Below are 18,241 nucleotides of genomic sequence, written 5' to 3' on the forward strand. Positions count from 1 at the left end.
AACACGTCACAAGAGGGTTTCAAAAGAAATAAAAATTAAAAAAATTAAATCCTCCTACCCGCCCCATTGTTTTCAAAAATTTGGATGAAAATCTAATAATTAATTTTAGTTGGCCTAATAATATTCAAGATAATAACCAAAAACAGTAAAATTTCCTTAAAATTACTAATTCAGGGGCATTCAACCTATCAACGGGTTGTCCGATTCATCTCAAAATTTCAGGGCAGATTGATCTTGACTTGATAAACAATTTTACCCCATAACAGATTTGCTCTAAATGCTTTGGTTTTTGAGTTATAAGCCAAAAACTGCATTTTACCCCTATATTCTTATTTTAGCCATGGCGGCCATCTTGGTTGGTTGGCCAGCTCACGCCACACATTTTTTAAACTAGATACCCAAATGATGATTGTGGCCAAGTTTAGTTTAATTTGGCCCGGTAGTTTCAGAGGAGAAGATTTTTGTAAAAGTTAACGACGACGGACGCCGGACGCCGGACGACGGACGCCAAGTGATGAGGTGAGCAAAAAAGTGGGTTTCATCTTCAACCGCATTTATATTACAATGTTAAAATATTCTATTTTCTCTTTGAATTCTTTTATATCTACCCCTCTCTATTTCCAAGAAATGGTCGGCTTACTCGCATTTTACATATTAATTTTCTATTTTCAAAACTATTTTTAGAAATGTATTTGTCTATTTCATATTTTGTCTTTATTTTACCGGTGTCATTAGTTAATTTTAATTTTTCAAAGAAAATATTTCCAAAGCTATGTTTTATTTCTTTTTTATATTTTTTGAGAATGAACTCTTCTCTTGTTTATAGCTAATATCCTGTATTTTATTTATGTCTTATTTATTTGCATGAGCTATATTTTCTGAATATGAAAACCATGAAAATATACCGTTTGTGCTAAGCATTTAGATAAACAGTAAGCATCATATAATAAATTGTTATTTTCATCACTAGAAATTCTTGCTAAATACTTCAATGATTGACTTTAATAAAGACATCTATGGGATACTGAGCTAGTTCTGTCTTTAATTTGTGCTTGTCTTTCAGCTTTTATTATTTTTTCATAAAAACCCATATACCAAAATTCAGAATGATACATGAGAATAGGTTTAACAAGTGATGCGAACAATTTTTTGTATAGTTTTATAGACACATTTTCTAAAGGAGAAAAATGCTTAAAAATAGAAAACAAAACGTTAGTAGTACCTTTCTCAGCCATAATTCAGTGTGCGATGAGGTCAATTTCCCATTATCATGACGCGCCGTTACATGGTATTATTTATCCACGACCGACGATTTTATTCTTTACAAATTAGCGTGTTGATTTTTCGTTTGATCTTTAAAGAGTCGTGTCACGGTGATGAGCGATGGTGATAGATGTAACAGTTTATTAAAGTCAAATAAACACATACATGTACAAGTTAACTTGGTAAACAAAAACAAACGGTTTCATTTGAAAATTAATAAACATATATGATTTTGCAAAAAATAAAACATAAAAAAAACCTTAAAGTTTTGTTTCAACCATGTTATATTTAAAACCGATTGAGAAATCTCTACAAAGTCGTAAAATTTTCCATTCAATTGATGCCTTTTGAAAACGGTAAATGAAATTACAGAACAAATTTAAAATAAAATGTGGCTTTCTCATGGATCAAAACCCCCTTTTGAAAGCATTGTCCACTTTTGGTTATATTACTAAACATTCTTATACTGAAGCAAGGTTCCGTTTTGTAACGTAACTCATCGTTGAAAGTGTAGAAAAATCTAAGTCCGTTCGAAACATTTTATCTTAACTTGAGTACACAAGCCATTTTGCATACGGGCCCAGTTAGAAAGATGGAATTTAAATAAAGTCTGAATAATGAATATTCTATTGTACTCTCAGTTTTTATATTTCATCATAATCATGATAATTGAGTATTTTTCTAATAGACAAATTTAATTTTTTGGTTGCTTAACGTGTTGTGGCAAAAATCAGGACGGAAAGTCGTATTAGATGTAACCGGTGAGATCACGAACCGACGAATAATGACGAACGAACGTATTGGGAGCGGTAATTTGGCTATTGGATAAAGCTCATTAAAATCGAATAATCGACTAAAATACCCCTTGACACCTAAAAAAGTTTCCTTTATTAGAAAACAATGATAAAATACGAGCTTTCAAGTATAAGGATGGATATATAAGACTATGTGTTTTTAACTTATATATGGGAAGTGCCTATGTACGGATTAAAACGGAAAAGTAAGTATAAATGTATACCTGTGGTGATCACCTTGTACACTTTTAATATCACGTGGAATGATAGCATGATTAAATCATGGTTTCAAATTTAACATTATATTTTGTGATAATTATCCAAGATTAGATTTTTTCTTCCTTACCTGGCCAGATTAATTGTTTTCTCAAAATTTAGAATCAATATATTATTTCCGAGAGAAAGAGCATGCCCCCCCCCTTTTCATGTTAAACGGTCGGACTGAGGCAAAGTTTTTTTTTTATTTGTTGCAAATTTCTTGCAAGGGACTGTATGGGAAATTTGCAACAAATAATAAGAAAAATCAGTTGACCCCCCTCTTTTTCTCCCGTCTTTTTCCTATATATCAATTTATTTTATATCGCCGTTATATCGATCATGTGTCTTTCAGAAGAGTATAAGGAGGCAACCATTTATTCTGAGGGACCGGCCTGGCAGATTTGGTCAATCAGATTTTTAATTTAGAAAAAAATCTCAACTGCTACATGCAAGACTATGTATTACGCATGTATCACATTTCTGTATAATAGAATTTGGAGGCCAGGTTTTTATAGGTGGAGGCCAGGTTTTTTTTAGGTGGATAAGCAGCATGTTTACTACTATTTTTTTCCTGGCCAATAAATTTATTTACGAAAACTGCCATCTCCGATCCTAGAATCAAAGGGTCTTGCCCTAACTCCCATTTAGTATGCGAGATCGATGGTATTATTTCAGATATTTGGTCCGCGAAAAAAGAATAGTACGCCTTAATAAAAGTTGGAATTTAATACGCTGGAATTATACAATTGTATCATTATATCTTACTTATTTGATTAGTTATCGCTTATTCTGCGAAAGAACAATAGTTTATATGAAGTTTTCTGTTGAGTATTCGGTATTCGCTTTTTTTCTTCATTTTTCCCAAAGTACAAAGAGTACAAGGAATTCTCCCTTTTTTTGTTATATAGGTTATTCTAAACAATGATCTGGATTAATACAAATTGTCAGTTACTACTTTCTTAAGCTTTGCATGCATATGCACCAAAGGAGTGGTCACTTCCTATAAAAAAGTTTTGGGCTGAAATTTTGAACTAAGGGACCAGCCATTTAAATTGAAAATAGGCTGGGGAAGGGCATGTTCAATTTTCTCGTCCGCAAATATTTTTGTCTCTTCCATTTCTAGCTATTTTTTTTTCATTCAGTCTCTTAAAATTTGGAATCAAATTATTTATTTCAGGAATTATTAACACAATGCTGTAAGTGATATGCTATATCTGCAGATAATTAGCCCTTCTTTTAGAAAGAGCTGCATACAGCTCTACAATTGATGCCATTTTCAATCTTGGATGACCTGTCCTGCCTTTTTATTTCAGCCCCTACAAATCTAACGGTCGTTCTCTACTCTAGTTGCTTGCCAGAATTATTTTTTTTACAAAAATCAGAATCAAAAAATATTTTTTTTCTAAAAAATATAAGACCTGCCCCCAACTCCCCTCCCCAACTCCCACCAGAAACTGCTCCATGACTGACGACATACAAAATAAAAAGAATAAAACAGACAGTATGCGTGTAATGAGAACTGCAACCACAGTTCATTTTTAAAAATTTTAATGTTCAGGAAAAATACATACCTAAATTATACATCAGTGCAAGGAGGAATAACGTGTACAATAAGAAAAGTTTGGTCACATTTTTTTGAAATTGAGGTCAAAAGTCAGACCAAAAAATATCAATATTTCAACCACAAGGACATGAAGGACAACAAGAGGCTCTCAAGAGCCTGTATCGCTCACCTGACTGTACTTGGGTTTTTGAAATCATATAAAAATAGATTTGGCTACAAAGTAGCAACACTTGGCCAGTACCTCATTAAAAGGACTATTCATGCTATGTTTGATTTCATTCAATTCCGTGGTTCTCTAGAAGAAGACTTTTGTATGCATTTCCTATAGGGTCCTATGTTAAACTTAGCCCCCCGCTGGCAGCCATCTTGGATGATGGATCGGCTACAAAGTAATAACACTTGGTCAGCATCTCATAAGGAACATTCATGCTATGTTTAGTTTCATTCCATTCAGTGGTTCTCTAGAAGAAGTCATTTGTATGCATTTCCCATAGAGTCCTATGTTAAACTAAGTCCCCACTGGCGGCCATCTTGGATTATGGATCAGCTACAAAGAAAAAACACTTGGTCTGCACCTCATAAGGAACAGTTATGCCATGTTTGGTTTTATTCCATTAAGTGGTTCTCTAGAAGAAGTCATTTGTATGCATTTCCTATAGGGTCCTATGTTAAACTTAGCCCCCCGCTGGCAGCCATCTTGGATGATGGATCGGCTACAAAGTAACAACACTTAGTCAGCACCTCATAAGGAACATTCATGCCATAAAATTGAGAAAGGAAATGGTGAATATGTCAAAGCGACAACCACCCGACCATAGAGCAAACAACAGCCGAAGGCAACCAATGGGTCTTCAATGTAGCGAGAATTCCCGCACCCGCAGGTGTCCTTCAGCTGGCCCCTAAAATATGCATAATAGTACAGTGATAATGGACGTCATACTAAACTCCGAATTATACACAAGAAACTAAAATTTAAAATCATACAAGACTAACAAAGGCCAGAGGCTCCTGACTTGGGACAGGCGCAAAATTGCGGCGGGGTTAAACATGTTTATGAGATCTCAACCCTCCCCCTATACCTCTAGCCAATGTAGAAAAGTAAAAGAATAACAATACGCACATTAAAATTCAGTTCAAGAGAAGTCCGAGTCTGATGTCAAAAGATGTAACAAAAGAAAATAAATAAAATGACAATAATACATAAATAACAACAGACTACTAGCAGTTAACTGACATGCCAGCTCCAGACCTCAATTAAACTGATTGAAAGATTATGTCTTCATCATATGAATATCAGGTACAATCCCTCCCGTTAGGGGTTTAGTATCATACTATCATAAAATATATGAGAAGAACATAACCCGTGTCATGCCAACAACTGTTTTTTAAGAAATAAATGTGTTTAGTTCCGATGCAAAGACCCTATCAGTGAATCAATGTTAAAGCCAAAATATGCAATCTTTAATGACCTGACCACAGTATCGTAACTATATCCCCTTTTAATAAGTCTATTTAAAGGTTTTGTTAGTTTCTGAGGAGAATACTGACATTTTTGTGCTTTATAAAGAATATTTCCATAAAATTTTGGATGTGAAATACCTGAACGTATAAGATGTCTGCATGTTGAGTTATATTTACGAATTATTTCCTTATACCGGTGATAAAATTTAGTAAATGTTTTGACCAGTTTGTGATATCGAAAACCCTGGTGTAATAATTTTTCAGTAATACATAAATTTCTCTCGCTAAAATCTAATACATTGTTACATACACGAGCGAATCGTACAAGTTGAGATATATAAACACCATAAGATGGTGACAAGGGAACGTCACCATCTAAAAATGGATAATTAACAATAGGAAATGAAAAATCATCTCTTTTATCATAAATTTTTGTATTAAGCTTCCCGTTTATGATATAGATATCAAGATCGAGGAAAGGGCAGTGGTCATTGTTATCATTAGCTTTATTTAAAGTAAGTTCTACAGGATAAATTTCTTTAGTATACATACTGAAGTCGTCATTATTTAGAGCCAATATATCATCCAAATATCTAAAAGTATTGTTAAATTTTTGTATCAAATGTTGTTTTGATGGGTCTTTGCTAATTTTAGTCATAAATTGTAACTCATAACAATACAAAAACAGGTCTTGGTTTCATTCCATTTAGTGGTTCTCTGGAAGAAGTCATTTGTATGCATTTCCCATAGGGTCCTATGTTAAACAAGTCCACCGCTGGCGGCCATCTTGGATGATGGATCGGCTGCAAAGTAACAACACTTGGTCAGCACCTCAAAAGAAACATTCATGCCATGTTTGGTTTCATTCCATTCAGTGGTTCTCTAGAAGAAGTCATTTGTATGCATTTCCCATTGGGTCCTATGTTAAACAAGTCCACCGCTGGCGGCCGTCTTGGATGATGGATCGGCTACAAAGTAACAACACTTGGTCAGCACATCAAAAGGAACATTCATGCCATGTTTGGTTTTATTCCATTCAGTGGTTCTCTAGGAGAAGTTCAAAATGTAAAAAGTTAACGGCGACGACGACAGACGACGGACGAGACGACAGAAGCCAAGTGATGAGAAAAGCTCACTTGGCTCTTCCGGCCAGGTGAGCTAAAAAGGAGAAATTTCCTGATATGTATTCAATAGAATGCTACAAAAACGGTCCAATCATAAGCATATGCCATATTACAGAATTATGTTCTACCTATTTACGACCAGACGGAAATTAAAATATAAATATTATTCTACATGTATCATTTAAAACAATTTATTCCGGAAATTAAAGGGAAAGTTCGCCAAAAAATCAAAAATTGATATTATGTCCATTCTGTATAAAAACGCTCAAATTCATAGATATTAAAGTTTTATTCTGCTAGATAAGAGATCACCATCAATTTTAAATTTAGAGAACCAATTCTCTGCGTTCGGCCATTTTGTCATCTTCCTCGATTTGAAACCACGATATGTCTAAGGACCAAAACTACAGTAACCTGATGTAGTCGTAATTGGGTGTCGATATCTTGTCAATCATACGGTTGTTTTATCCGACTAGTTAACAAACTTGATACGGAAATTTTTTTATTTTTTTAAAATAACCATCATCCATGGTCTGTTATTTTAAACTGTTAATTTTGGAATTAGTTAAAAAGTCAAAGTTTAAATAATAAATAAGTGTTCCGTGAAAATTGAATTGTTTTCGAAACTCTAATTTGTTCATAATTCTTTTTCGAAGACTTTATTCAAATAAATTCGGATCTTCTCACAACTGATCACCCGCATGGCTAAAGGTTTTACTCCCAAAGGTATTGTGAGGGGTGTGAGGTGACACATCCAGGTATTCAAGTAATTTCCTGTCGGGCTTGCAAGTTCATGCATCGTTTCACTTCTAAGGGTATTGATCAGTGTACAAGGGCAATAACTTATAACTGTCCATTTTTAACTATTAGGTGCATATTATACATCTCTTGTCTTGCGTGTCCGAAAGGGATATAATATACTAAGTCATTACTAAACTCATACGCTTGTTTATAAATAACATTTCTGATGTAAAGAATATTATTTATCAAAATATAAATAATACAAAAAAAAACCACAGATTTGATGAAATAAAAATCTATATATATACTTTTTTCAACATGTTCAAGGGTAAATTTGGTAAAATGTAATATATAGTCTTTGTCAACATGGTCAATAGTGAAGGACAGATTGGAACATACCAGAAATATTGATTTAAAATAAAACCAGATGCTCCGCAGGGCGCAGTTTTATACGACCGCAGAGGTTGAACCCTGAACGGTTGGGGCAAGTATATATATATATGGACACAACATTCAAGCTGGATTCAGCTCTAAATTTGGATTGTAATTAAATAGTGGACACAGCATAGGCTTCTGACACAGAATGAATGTGGTCTAATGAACTAAAAATATTTGTTTTGCCTTTGAGCAATTCACTATGCTGTTGAATATTAATCCTCTCAAATAAATGTTTGAAGACATTTTCTTTTTATTTATGAAATCTGAAATGAGAAAAATGTAATCCCCCCCATTTTTTTTCTTCACATCCCCCTTTCCCTTTCTCCAAAACTGATCTCAATGCAAATTTCTAATGGAGTTTGCAATAATAACTACTCATTTAAATACATCATAAAATATTAAAATATAAAATAAAGTGCTTGTTATCACTGAATGGTAAAGATTGTTTTAATTTATCATTTGGTAGTAAAAGTTAATATACATTGTATATTGTATAAAACAATGATTTAAGTTCATTCAACTACTATTCTGGACAAAGAAAGATAACTCCAATTGAAAATTTCTTGCTATTGCACAATATTGTGCAATTAGATATTTCTTGCTATTGCGTAATACTGTGCAATTGAAAATATTTGCTATTGCACAATACTGTGCAATTGAAGATTTCTTGCTATAGCTAAATACTGTGCAATTGAAAATTTCTTGCTATTGCACAATACTTAATATAATAATTTTGGATCCTGATTTGAACCAACTTGAAAACTGGGCCCATAAACAAAAATAAGTACATGTTTAGATTCAGCATATAAAAAAAAACCAAGAATTCAATTTTGTTAAAATCAAACTTAGTTTAATTTTGGACCCTTTGAACTTTAATGTAGTCCAATTTGAAAACGGGACCAAAAATTAAGAATCTACATACACAGTTAGATTTGGCATATCAAATAACCCCAATTGTTCAATTTTTGATAAAATCAAACAAAGTTTAATTTTGGACCCTGATTTGGACCAACTTGAAAACTGGGCCAATAATCAAAAATCTAAGTATATTTTTAGATTCAGCATATCAAAGAACCCCAAGGATTCATTTTTTTTTAAATCAAACTAAGTTTAATTTTGGACCCTTTGGACCATAATGTAGACCAATTTGAAAACGGGATCAAAAATTAAGAATCTGCATACACAGTTAGATTCGGCATATCAAAGAACCCCAATAATTCAATTTTTGATGAAATCGAACAAAGTTCAATTTTAAACCCTTTGGGCCCCTTATTCCTAAACTGTTGGGACGAAAACTCCCAAAATCAAACCCAACCTTCCTTTTGTGGTCATAAACCTTGTGTTTAAATTTCATTGACTTCTATGTACTAATACTAAAGTTATTGTGCGAAAAACCAAGAATAATGCTTAATTGGGCCCTTTTTTGGGCCCCTCTGTTGAAACCAAAACTCCCAAAATCAATCCCAACCTTTTTTGTGGTCATAAACCTTGTGTCAAAATTTCAGATTTCTATTTACTTAAACTAAAGTTATAGTGCGAAAACCAAGAAAATTCTTATTTGGGCCCTTTTTGGCCCCTAATTCCTAAAATGTTGGGACCAAAACTCCCAAAATCAATCCCAACCTTTCTTTTGTAGTCACAAACCTTGTGTTAAAATTTCATAGATTTCTATTCACTTTTACTAAAGTTAGAGTGCGAAAACTAAAAGTACGACGACGCCAACGTGATAGTCCAATACACGACCAAACAAATTTCAATTTTTGCGGTTGTATAAAAATGTATGCACTTGTCGACCATTCGGTTATACCCATGGATAATAAGTTACGGAACTATAGTGCAAATTAAAATATATACAGGTATACATTGAACATAAGAAAGAAACATATATTCTGTGTAAATTGGGGTAAAAGTTTTGTAAATAGACTAGTCCACGTATGCTAACAGTATGTAATAGACTATTGTATACCAAAAGAAGAAGAAGAAGAGAGCCAATTTGATACAATACAGGTCGATATATAACTTGCTTTGGCTCATCGAAGTTATGGACATAGTAAAATCACAGATTTATATATCAACAAGAAGTAATTGTAACAGGATGCTGTTACGAAGTCTCCCTAACAAAGCTCCCATAGCTCGTCATTCATCATTGTTCATATGGTCCCATGTTAATTTGATTTGTTTTTTTTTTGTCCCATACAAGAATATATATGGCTTACGAGTAGGGATCTCAACCATTTACAAGTATTCAAACAGGAGGGGTGGTGGTGACCCCCAGGGAATTTACCTACATTTCATTTGATTTGTTTTATTGTCCCCTACAAGAATATGTATGGTTTAAGCGTGGGGATCTGGACCGTTTACAAGATAATAGCACATTCTCAAATTGAATGGGGTGGGACGACCTCCAGAAATTTCCCTTTAATTTCAATTGATTACTTTATTGTCACATACAAGAATAAATATGGTTTAGGGGTGGGGATGTTGACCGTTTACAAGTTTTCAAACAAGAGGGGGTGGGGTGACTCCTTCTGGACTTCCCTCTTATTTCATTCTATTTATTTTATTGTCCCCTACAAGAATATATATATGGTTTAAGGGTGGGGATCAGGACCGTTTAAAAGATAATAGTACATTCTCAAATTAAACGGTGTGGGGTGACCCCCAGGAACTTCCATTTAAATTCATGTGATTTGGTTTTTTTTTGTCCCATACAAGAATATATATGGTTTAGGGGTGGGGATGTTGACCGTTTACAAGTTTTCAAACAAGAAGGGGGTGGGTTGACCCCTTAGGGACTTCCATTTAATTTCATTTCATTTGTTTTATTGTCCCCTACAAGAATATTATATGGTTTAGGGTTGGGGATCTGGACCGTTTACAAGATAATAGCACATTTTTAAATTGAACGGGGTGGTGATGACCCCCGGGGACCCTTTACTTTCAAAGTCTTGCTACTTACAATTATCTCTATCTATAATGAACTTGGCCCAGTAGTTTCAGTGGAAAATGTTAATATAAATTTACAAATTTATGAAAATTGTTAAAAAATTGACTATAAAGGACAATCACTTCTTAGGGGGGTCAATTATGTTGACTTATTTGTAAATCTTACTTTGCTGAACATTATTGCTGTTTACAGTTTATCTCTATCTATAATAATATTCAAGATAATAACCAAAAACAGCAAAATTTCCTTAAAATTAATGGTTCAGGGGCAGCAACCCATCAACGGGTTGTCCGATTCATCTGAAAATTTCAGGGCAGATAGATCTTGACCTGATAAGCAATTTTACACATGTCAGATTTGCTCTAAATGCTTTGGTTTTTGATTTATAAGCCAAAAACTGCATTTTACCCCTATGTTCTATTTTAAGCCATGGTTGCCATCTTGATTTGATGGCCAGGTCACTGGACACATTTTTGAAACTAGATACCCCAAAGATTATTGTGGCCAAGTTTCGATTAATTTGACCCAGTAGTTTCAGAGGAGAAGGTTTTTGTAAACGATAACTAAGATTTACGAAAAATGGTTAAAAATTGACTATAAAAGGCAATAATTCCTAAAAGGGTCAACTGACCATTTTTGGTCACGTTGACTTATTTGTAAATCTTACTTTGCTAAACATTATTGCTGTTTACAGTTTATCTCTATCTATAATAAATATTCAAGATAACAACGAACAAGAGCTGTCAAAATGACAGTAAACCGGATTCTTTAACATTTATTTGTGTTCTGGCATTTATCAATATTACAAGGACCAAAACTCCTAATAGGAAATTTTAAAAGGTTTGGTTGAACGGTTCATGAGTAAATGCACGGACACAACATTTTTTAAACTTTCAAGAACCGTAACTCCTGAACGGTAAAAGTCAAAATCGTCACTATTAAACTTGACCTCCATTTTGTTGTCAGTAACAACATATTAAAATTTTAAAAGGTTTGGTTGAACGCTTCATGAGTAAATGCACGGACAATATTTGGTTGCCGCCCGCCCGACCGCCCACCCGCCCGACTGTCGGACCGCCCGCCCACCCGCCCAACTGCCGGACCGCCCGCCCACCCGGCCGCCTTCCGTACATCCCCAAATCAATAACCGACATTTTTGACACAAAAATCTGGTTAAAAAGAGCAAAATTTACTTAAAATCAATGATTCAGGGGCAGAAACCCATCAACGGGTTGTCCGATTGCAATCTAAAAACTTCCACCCTCTTTTCCAAAATCCTGGATCCGCCCATAAGCAATGCAAATATCACATAGCCATCTATAAATAAACTCATCATAGATAAAAGACCCCACAATGACAAATGTAAAACAATTCAAATAAGAAAGCTAACAGTCTAATTAACGTACAAAATCATGAACGGAAATCAAATATGTTACAGTGACTTGACTGTAAGTGTTGCTATCCACCAATTGCAATTCATTAAAAATTTTGACCAAATTGCAATTTGTTTTATTAAACCAAATTGTTCAACTGGTCAGAAATTTGAACCAACTGCTGTAGAAAACCACAGTCAAGTCGTGAAAGTGCAAGGTGATAAAATAAAACATACTTACAATCCTATAAGACTTTAACTCCACTTTAATGATGGTATTACTAAATCAGTCTATCAATCTGTATAGTTATATTATAGCCATTACCATACTAAAGGTGAACTGTTTTATTTTTAATTGCTATAAAAATGTCCAAACTAAGCTTTTATATAGTTTTTCTTTCGAAAAGTATTCTATATTCATAAGAATCACACATTATGTGAATAAACACATTTCATATTCAGTAAACTATTTGTGAAATTGCAATATGTTTGTAGGAAGGGGAGATAATCTTTTTTGGTTTCAAAAAGTCTTTATTCAAAAGAATAGTATTTTAGGTTATCTCCCCAAGGAAACTTATCAATAGCATATTGTTATTTCACACGTATTTTACTGAATATATGATGTATTATTTTAAAAGATGTATGATTCTTATAAATATAAAATCCTTTTTGAAAGAAAAACTATATAAAAGCTTAGTTTGGACATTTTTATAGCAATTCAAAATAAAACATTTTACCTTTAGTATGATAATGGCTATAATATAACTATACAGATTGATAAACAAATTTAGTAATAACATCATTAAAGTGTATTAAAGTCTTATAGGATTGTAAGTATATTTTATTTTATCACCTTGCACTTTCACATTTTGACTGAACAATTTGTTCAATATTTTGACCAGTTGAACAATTTGATTTTATAAAACAAATTGCAATTTGGTCAAAATTTTGAATGAGTTGCAATTGGTGGATAGCAACACTAACAGTCAAGTCACTGTAAATAGCAACAAAAGACAGCCACCAAATTACAAACTAATGATATGGGACCAGCACATACATAATTTGTCAGAAAGCACACATGTACAGTACTTTAATTTTACAGTATTTGAATAGCCTTATCTTTAGAAAATTTAGAATCTTTACGCATCATTCTTTAAATGCTTTAAAGGACTTATTATTTTGTATCTTGAAAAAAAATTCTCAAGTCTACGCAAGGTTAAAAGAAAGCGTCTGTAACAGAAAATAGCATTTCTCGTAAAGGATGTATTTAGATTTTCATACATTTTTTGTAGTTCCCAACCCTTGTCCCTCCCCGTCGGAAAATCACATATCATCCTACAAGTACAAATGTACATGTACATGTACCTGACAATGAGAATAACTGATACAGATTTTTGTAATACCAGTTGTAATTCATTACAAAGTATTTATCAGACAAAGAAAGAACACGTTAGAAAGAACGACATGCTAAACAATATGAATACACTAGATAGATCGAATCTCTGATCGATTCTAATAAATTTTAAAATTTGTAGAATTGATTCTAAATCAATTCATAAAATATTATTGCACATTTTTAAATCGTAACGAACTTGACATCAATCATTCATGTTATCTCTTCGAGCTTCTTATTAAAAGGTTGCAATTAAATAAAAATGAAACATATCTCAAGTGCCGTGTGCTGGAAACCTCATGATTAAAGAATTATGCAAAATTAAAAAGTTTTATTTTAATAAAAATACATTTTTTTCTCCAGTGCCGTTTACTATCCATATCCTCTTTTGTCTTTAAACAGACGATGAAATCAAGCATTCACCAATTTTAAAATCAATCAATGTACTGACAAAACATGGGATGACTACAAGTTCTTTTGGGTGGTGACAAACACTTGTATCAGAAAAAAAATCGCATTTCCATATATCCAAAAGTTAGGTTAAGGTACATTTCACAGACACATGTTTTCAGGTGACAAGTTCCTGTGTGGACGATGAATAAATGACCGGGAATTCAACCTCACCGTAACATTTATTATGTTGTTAATCAGTATACTCTAGTATGTTGTTATATATTATAAAAAGTCATCAAATTAAAAAAAAATGATGCATATGTTTTTTTTTTTTACAACTATAACAGTGTATAAGTATAGTTTTCATTCTCAAACATATGTATTGTCATATACTTTTTTCTGAAGAAATTTCTTTAACTTGTCCACATTTAGAAGATTACTTTTTTTAATTGCTTGATTCCAGGATGCAATTCGCGGACATATTTCCGTATGCAAGTAACCTTAAAGTGACCTTTCTCGTAAAAATCCATCGACCGCAATACGCATCGATATTCATTTAAATAAACTATATTCTGATTGTACATGTTAAGCAAAATCTCCTTCGGTAACCTTCCACTTTCCACAAACTTGTCAATTGTATTAACACCTTTTGGCAAAGTTGATTCAATAGGTGAACTGGTAAAGGTTATGACCCTTAAACGTCTCTTACAAAGATGGAAAGTGCATGAAATATTGCAAACTACTATACAAAAAGATTATATTGGAATAAACACCTTTAAAGCATCTAACATATCCACAAATCACGAGTTATATCCAAAATTAAGCACATTTCTTTCCACCGTATACTGTGGGCATTGTATGTCCAAGGCTGTCCTCAATATAAGGTGGACACCACGCCCACGGCTGTCCTCGCTATAGGGTGGGCACTACACCCACCAATGTCCACGGCATAGGGTGGGCACTACGCCCACGATGGACAGAGAGTGGACGGCATTGGTTTGTCCACTGTGGGCGAGTGGAAATGACAAAGTCCACCTGGACTGTATTGTATATACCTAGGAGATACCAAGCTGATGACACAAAAAATAAGAGACATCCAACAGATGAGAACACAGATTTTAAATATTTGTCTTTCACATATATGCCAACATGTATATTAGGCAACAAGCTTGGAATTGTCAACTTACATTGTTAACTGACAACAAATACTACAATGATATTGAAAACCGTTTTATTGTAACTTCTTTGTACCTAGTCTGTTTTGTCTCTGATAATCTGTGAATATCTTTTAAAGTAAGACAAGGATATTTACCTTAAGGAAGTCCATCACTTCTTTCTTCCTCTCTTCAGAACAATACCTTGATATTGTTACCAGATCATAAGGAGTCTTACCCTGAAATACAATCAAATAATCTTTCATTTATTATACACATATATATCTTTTATTTCAAAAACTGTAAAACATTAAGTAATAGGTAACTGTTGCATTAATTTTACCTATGCAATGTAGAATGTTGTCTTTTTTATATATACAGTACTTGAAATAAAAACCAGTGAATAATATTTGAGATTATGCTGTTAAAGAAAATATTGAATGATTGGTGTAGGGTGTGTTGGTGAAATGTGATAAGATGGTAATTGTGATGGTAGTGTAAGATGTGTTGCTGGAGTATGATTAAATGGTAGTTTTGTTAATAGTGTAGGATTGGTGTAAGATGTATTGGTAGAATTTGATTAGAGGGTAGTTTTATAAATAGTGTGTGGTTGGTGTAAGATGTGTTGGTGGAATGTGATTAGATGAAAGTAAGATGTGTTGCTGGAGTATGATTAATTGGTAGTTTTGTTAAAAGTGTATGATTGGTGTAAGGTGTATTGGTAGAATTTGATTAAATGGTAGTTTTATAAATAGTGTGTGGTTGGTGTAAGATGTGTTGGTGGAATGTGATTAGATGAAAGTAAGATGTGTTGCTGGAGTATGATTATATGGTAGTTGTGTTAATAGTGTATGATTGGTGTTTAATGTGTTGGTATAGTATGATAAGATGGTAGTTGTGTCAGTAGTGTATGATTGGTGTTTAGTGTGTTGGTAGAGTATGATAAGATGGTAGTTGTATCAGTAGTGTATGATTGGTATAGGGTGTGTTGGTAGAGTATGATGAGATGGTAGTTGTGTCGGTAGTGTATGATTGGTGTTTAGTGTGTTGGTAGTGTATGATGAGATGGTAGTTGTGTCATTAGTGTAGGATTAGTGTTAGATGTTTTGGCATATTATAATGAGTTGGTAGTTGTGTCAGTAGTGTAGGTTTGGTGTTAGGTGTGTTGGTGGAGTATGATGAGATGGTAGTTGTGTCAGTAATGTAGGATTGGTGTTAGGTGTGTTGGTGGAGTATGATGAGATGGTAGTTGTGTCAGTAGTACAGGATTGGTGTTAGGTGTGTTGGTGGAGTATGATGAGATGGTAGTTGTGTCAGTAATGTAGGATTGGTGTTAGGTGTGTTGGTGGAGTATGATGAGATGGTAGGTTTGTCAGTAGTTTAGGATTGGTGTTAAATGTTTTGGCATATTATGATGAGTTGGTAGTTGTGTCAGTAGTGTAGGATTGGTGTTAGGTGTGTTGGTGGAGTATGATGAGATGGTAGTTGTGTCAGTAGTATATGGTTGATGTAGTGTGCGTTGGTGGAGTATGGTGAGATGGTAGTTGTGTCAGTATTATATGATTGGTGTAGGGTGTGTTGGTGGAGTATAATGAGATGGTAGTTGTGTCAGTAGTGTATGATTGGTGTTAGGTGTGTTGGTGGAGAATAATGAGATGGTTGTTGTGTCAGTAGTATATGATTGGTGTTAGGTGTGTTGGTGGAGTATGATGACATGGTAGTTGTGTCAGTAGTGTAGGATTGGTGTTAGGTGCGTTGGTGGAGTATGATGAGATGGTACTAGTAGTTGTGTCAGTAGTGTAGGATGGGTGTTAGGTGTGCTGGTGGAGAATGATGAGATGGTAGTTGTGTTAGTAGTTAGGATTGATGTAGGGTGTGTTGGTAGAGTATGCTGAGATGGTAGTTGTGTCAGTAATGTAGGATTGGTGTTAGGTGTGTTGGTGGAATATGATGAGATGGTAGTTGTGTCAGTAGTGTAGGATTGGTGTAGGGTGTGTTGGTGGAATATCATGAGATGGTTGTTGTGTCAGTAGTATATGATTGATGTAGGGTGTGTTGGTGGAGTATGATGAGATGGTAGTTGTGTCAGTAGTATATGATTGATGTAGGGTGTGTTGGTAGAGTATGATGAGATTGTAGTTGTGTCAGTAGTGTATGACTGTTGTAGGATGTGTTGGTGGAGTATGATGAGATGGTAGTTGTGTCAGTAGTATATGATTGATGTAGGGTGTGTTGGTGGAGTATGGTGAGATGGTAGTTGTGTCAGTAGTATATGATTTATGTAGGGTGTGTTGGTGGAGTATGATGAGATGGTAGTTGTGTCAGTAGTGTAGGATTGGTGTTAGGTGTGTTGGTGGTGCATGCTGAGATGGTAGTTGTGTCAGTAGTGTAGGATTAGTGTTAGATGTTTTGGCATATTATGATGAGTTGGTAGTTGTGTCAGTAGTGTAGGATTGGTGTTAGGTGTGTTGGTGGAGTATGATGAGATGGTAGTTGTGTCAGTAGTATATGGTTGATGTAGGGTGCGTTGGTGGAGTATGGTGAGATGGTAGTTGTGTCAGTATTATATGATTGGTGTAGGGTGTGTTGGTGGAGTATAATGAGATGGTAGTTGTGTCAGTAGTACAGGATTGGTGTTAGGTGTGTTGGTGGAGTATGATGAGATGGTAGTTGTGTCAGTAATGTAGGATTGGTGTTAGGTGTGTTGGTGGAGTATGATGAGATGGTAGGTGTGTCAGTAGTTTAGGATTGGTGTTAGATGTTTTGGCATATTATGATGAGTTGGTAGTTGTGTCAGTAGTGTAGGATTGGTGTTAGGTGTGTTGGTGGAGTATGATGAGATGGTAGTTGTGTCAGTAGTATATGGTTGATGTAGGGTGCGTTGGTGGAGTATGGTGAGATGGTAGTTGTGTCAGTATTATATGATTGGTGTAGGGTGTGTTGGTGGAGTATAATGAGATGGTAGTTGTGTCAGTAGTGTATGATTGGTGTTAGGTGTGTTGGTGGAGAATGATGAGATGGTTGTTGTGTCAGTAGTATATGATTGGTGTTAGGTGTGTTGGTGGAGTATGATGACATGGTAGTTGTGTCAGTAGTGTAGGATTGGTGTTAGGTGTGTTGGTGGAGTATGATGAGATGGTACTAGTAGTTGTGTCAGTAGTGTAGGATGGGTGTTAGGTGTGCTGGTGGAGAATGATGAGATGGTAGTTGTGTTAGTAGTTAGGATTGATGTAGGGTGTGTTCTTCCATAAAACAAATATAGTTGACATATTGCTTATAGTTTAAGAAAAAGAGACCAAAACACAAAAACTTAACACTGAGCAATGAACCCTGAAAATG

At 34.3% G+C, this 18,241-nt stretch overlaps 1 protein-coding gene across 1 annotated transcript in view; it reads right to left on the reverse strand.

The window, feature by feature from the left end:
• Positions 1-18,241, reverse strand: part of LOC143052017 (uncharacterized) — a 45,923-nt gene that overhangs the window by 19,265 nt on the left and 8,417 nt on the right. Inside the window, exon 7 of the mRNA XM_076224992.1 lies at positions 15,061-15,141. Coding sequence (XP_076081107.1) covers positions 15,061-15,141 — 81 coding nt within the window. The remainder of the gene's footprint in view (positions 1-15,060; positions 15,142-18,241) is intronic.

This window comes from Mytilus galloprovincialis, chromosome 11 (genome assembly GCF_965363235.1).
Source record: "Mytilus galloprovincialis chromosome 11, xbMytGall1.hap1.1, whole genome shotgun sequence".
In the NCBI taxonomy this organism is placed as follows: domain Eukaryota; kingdom Metazoa; phylum Mollusca; class Bivalvia; order Mytilida; family Mytilidae; genus Mytilus; species Mytilus galloprovincialis.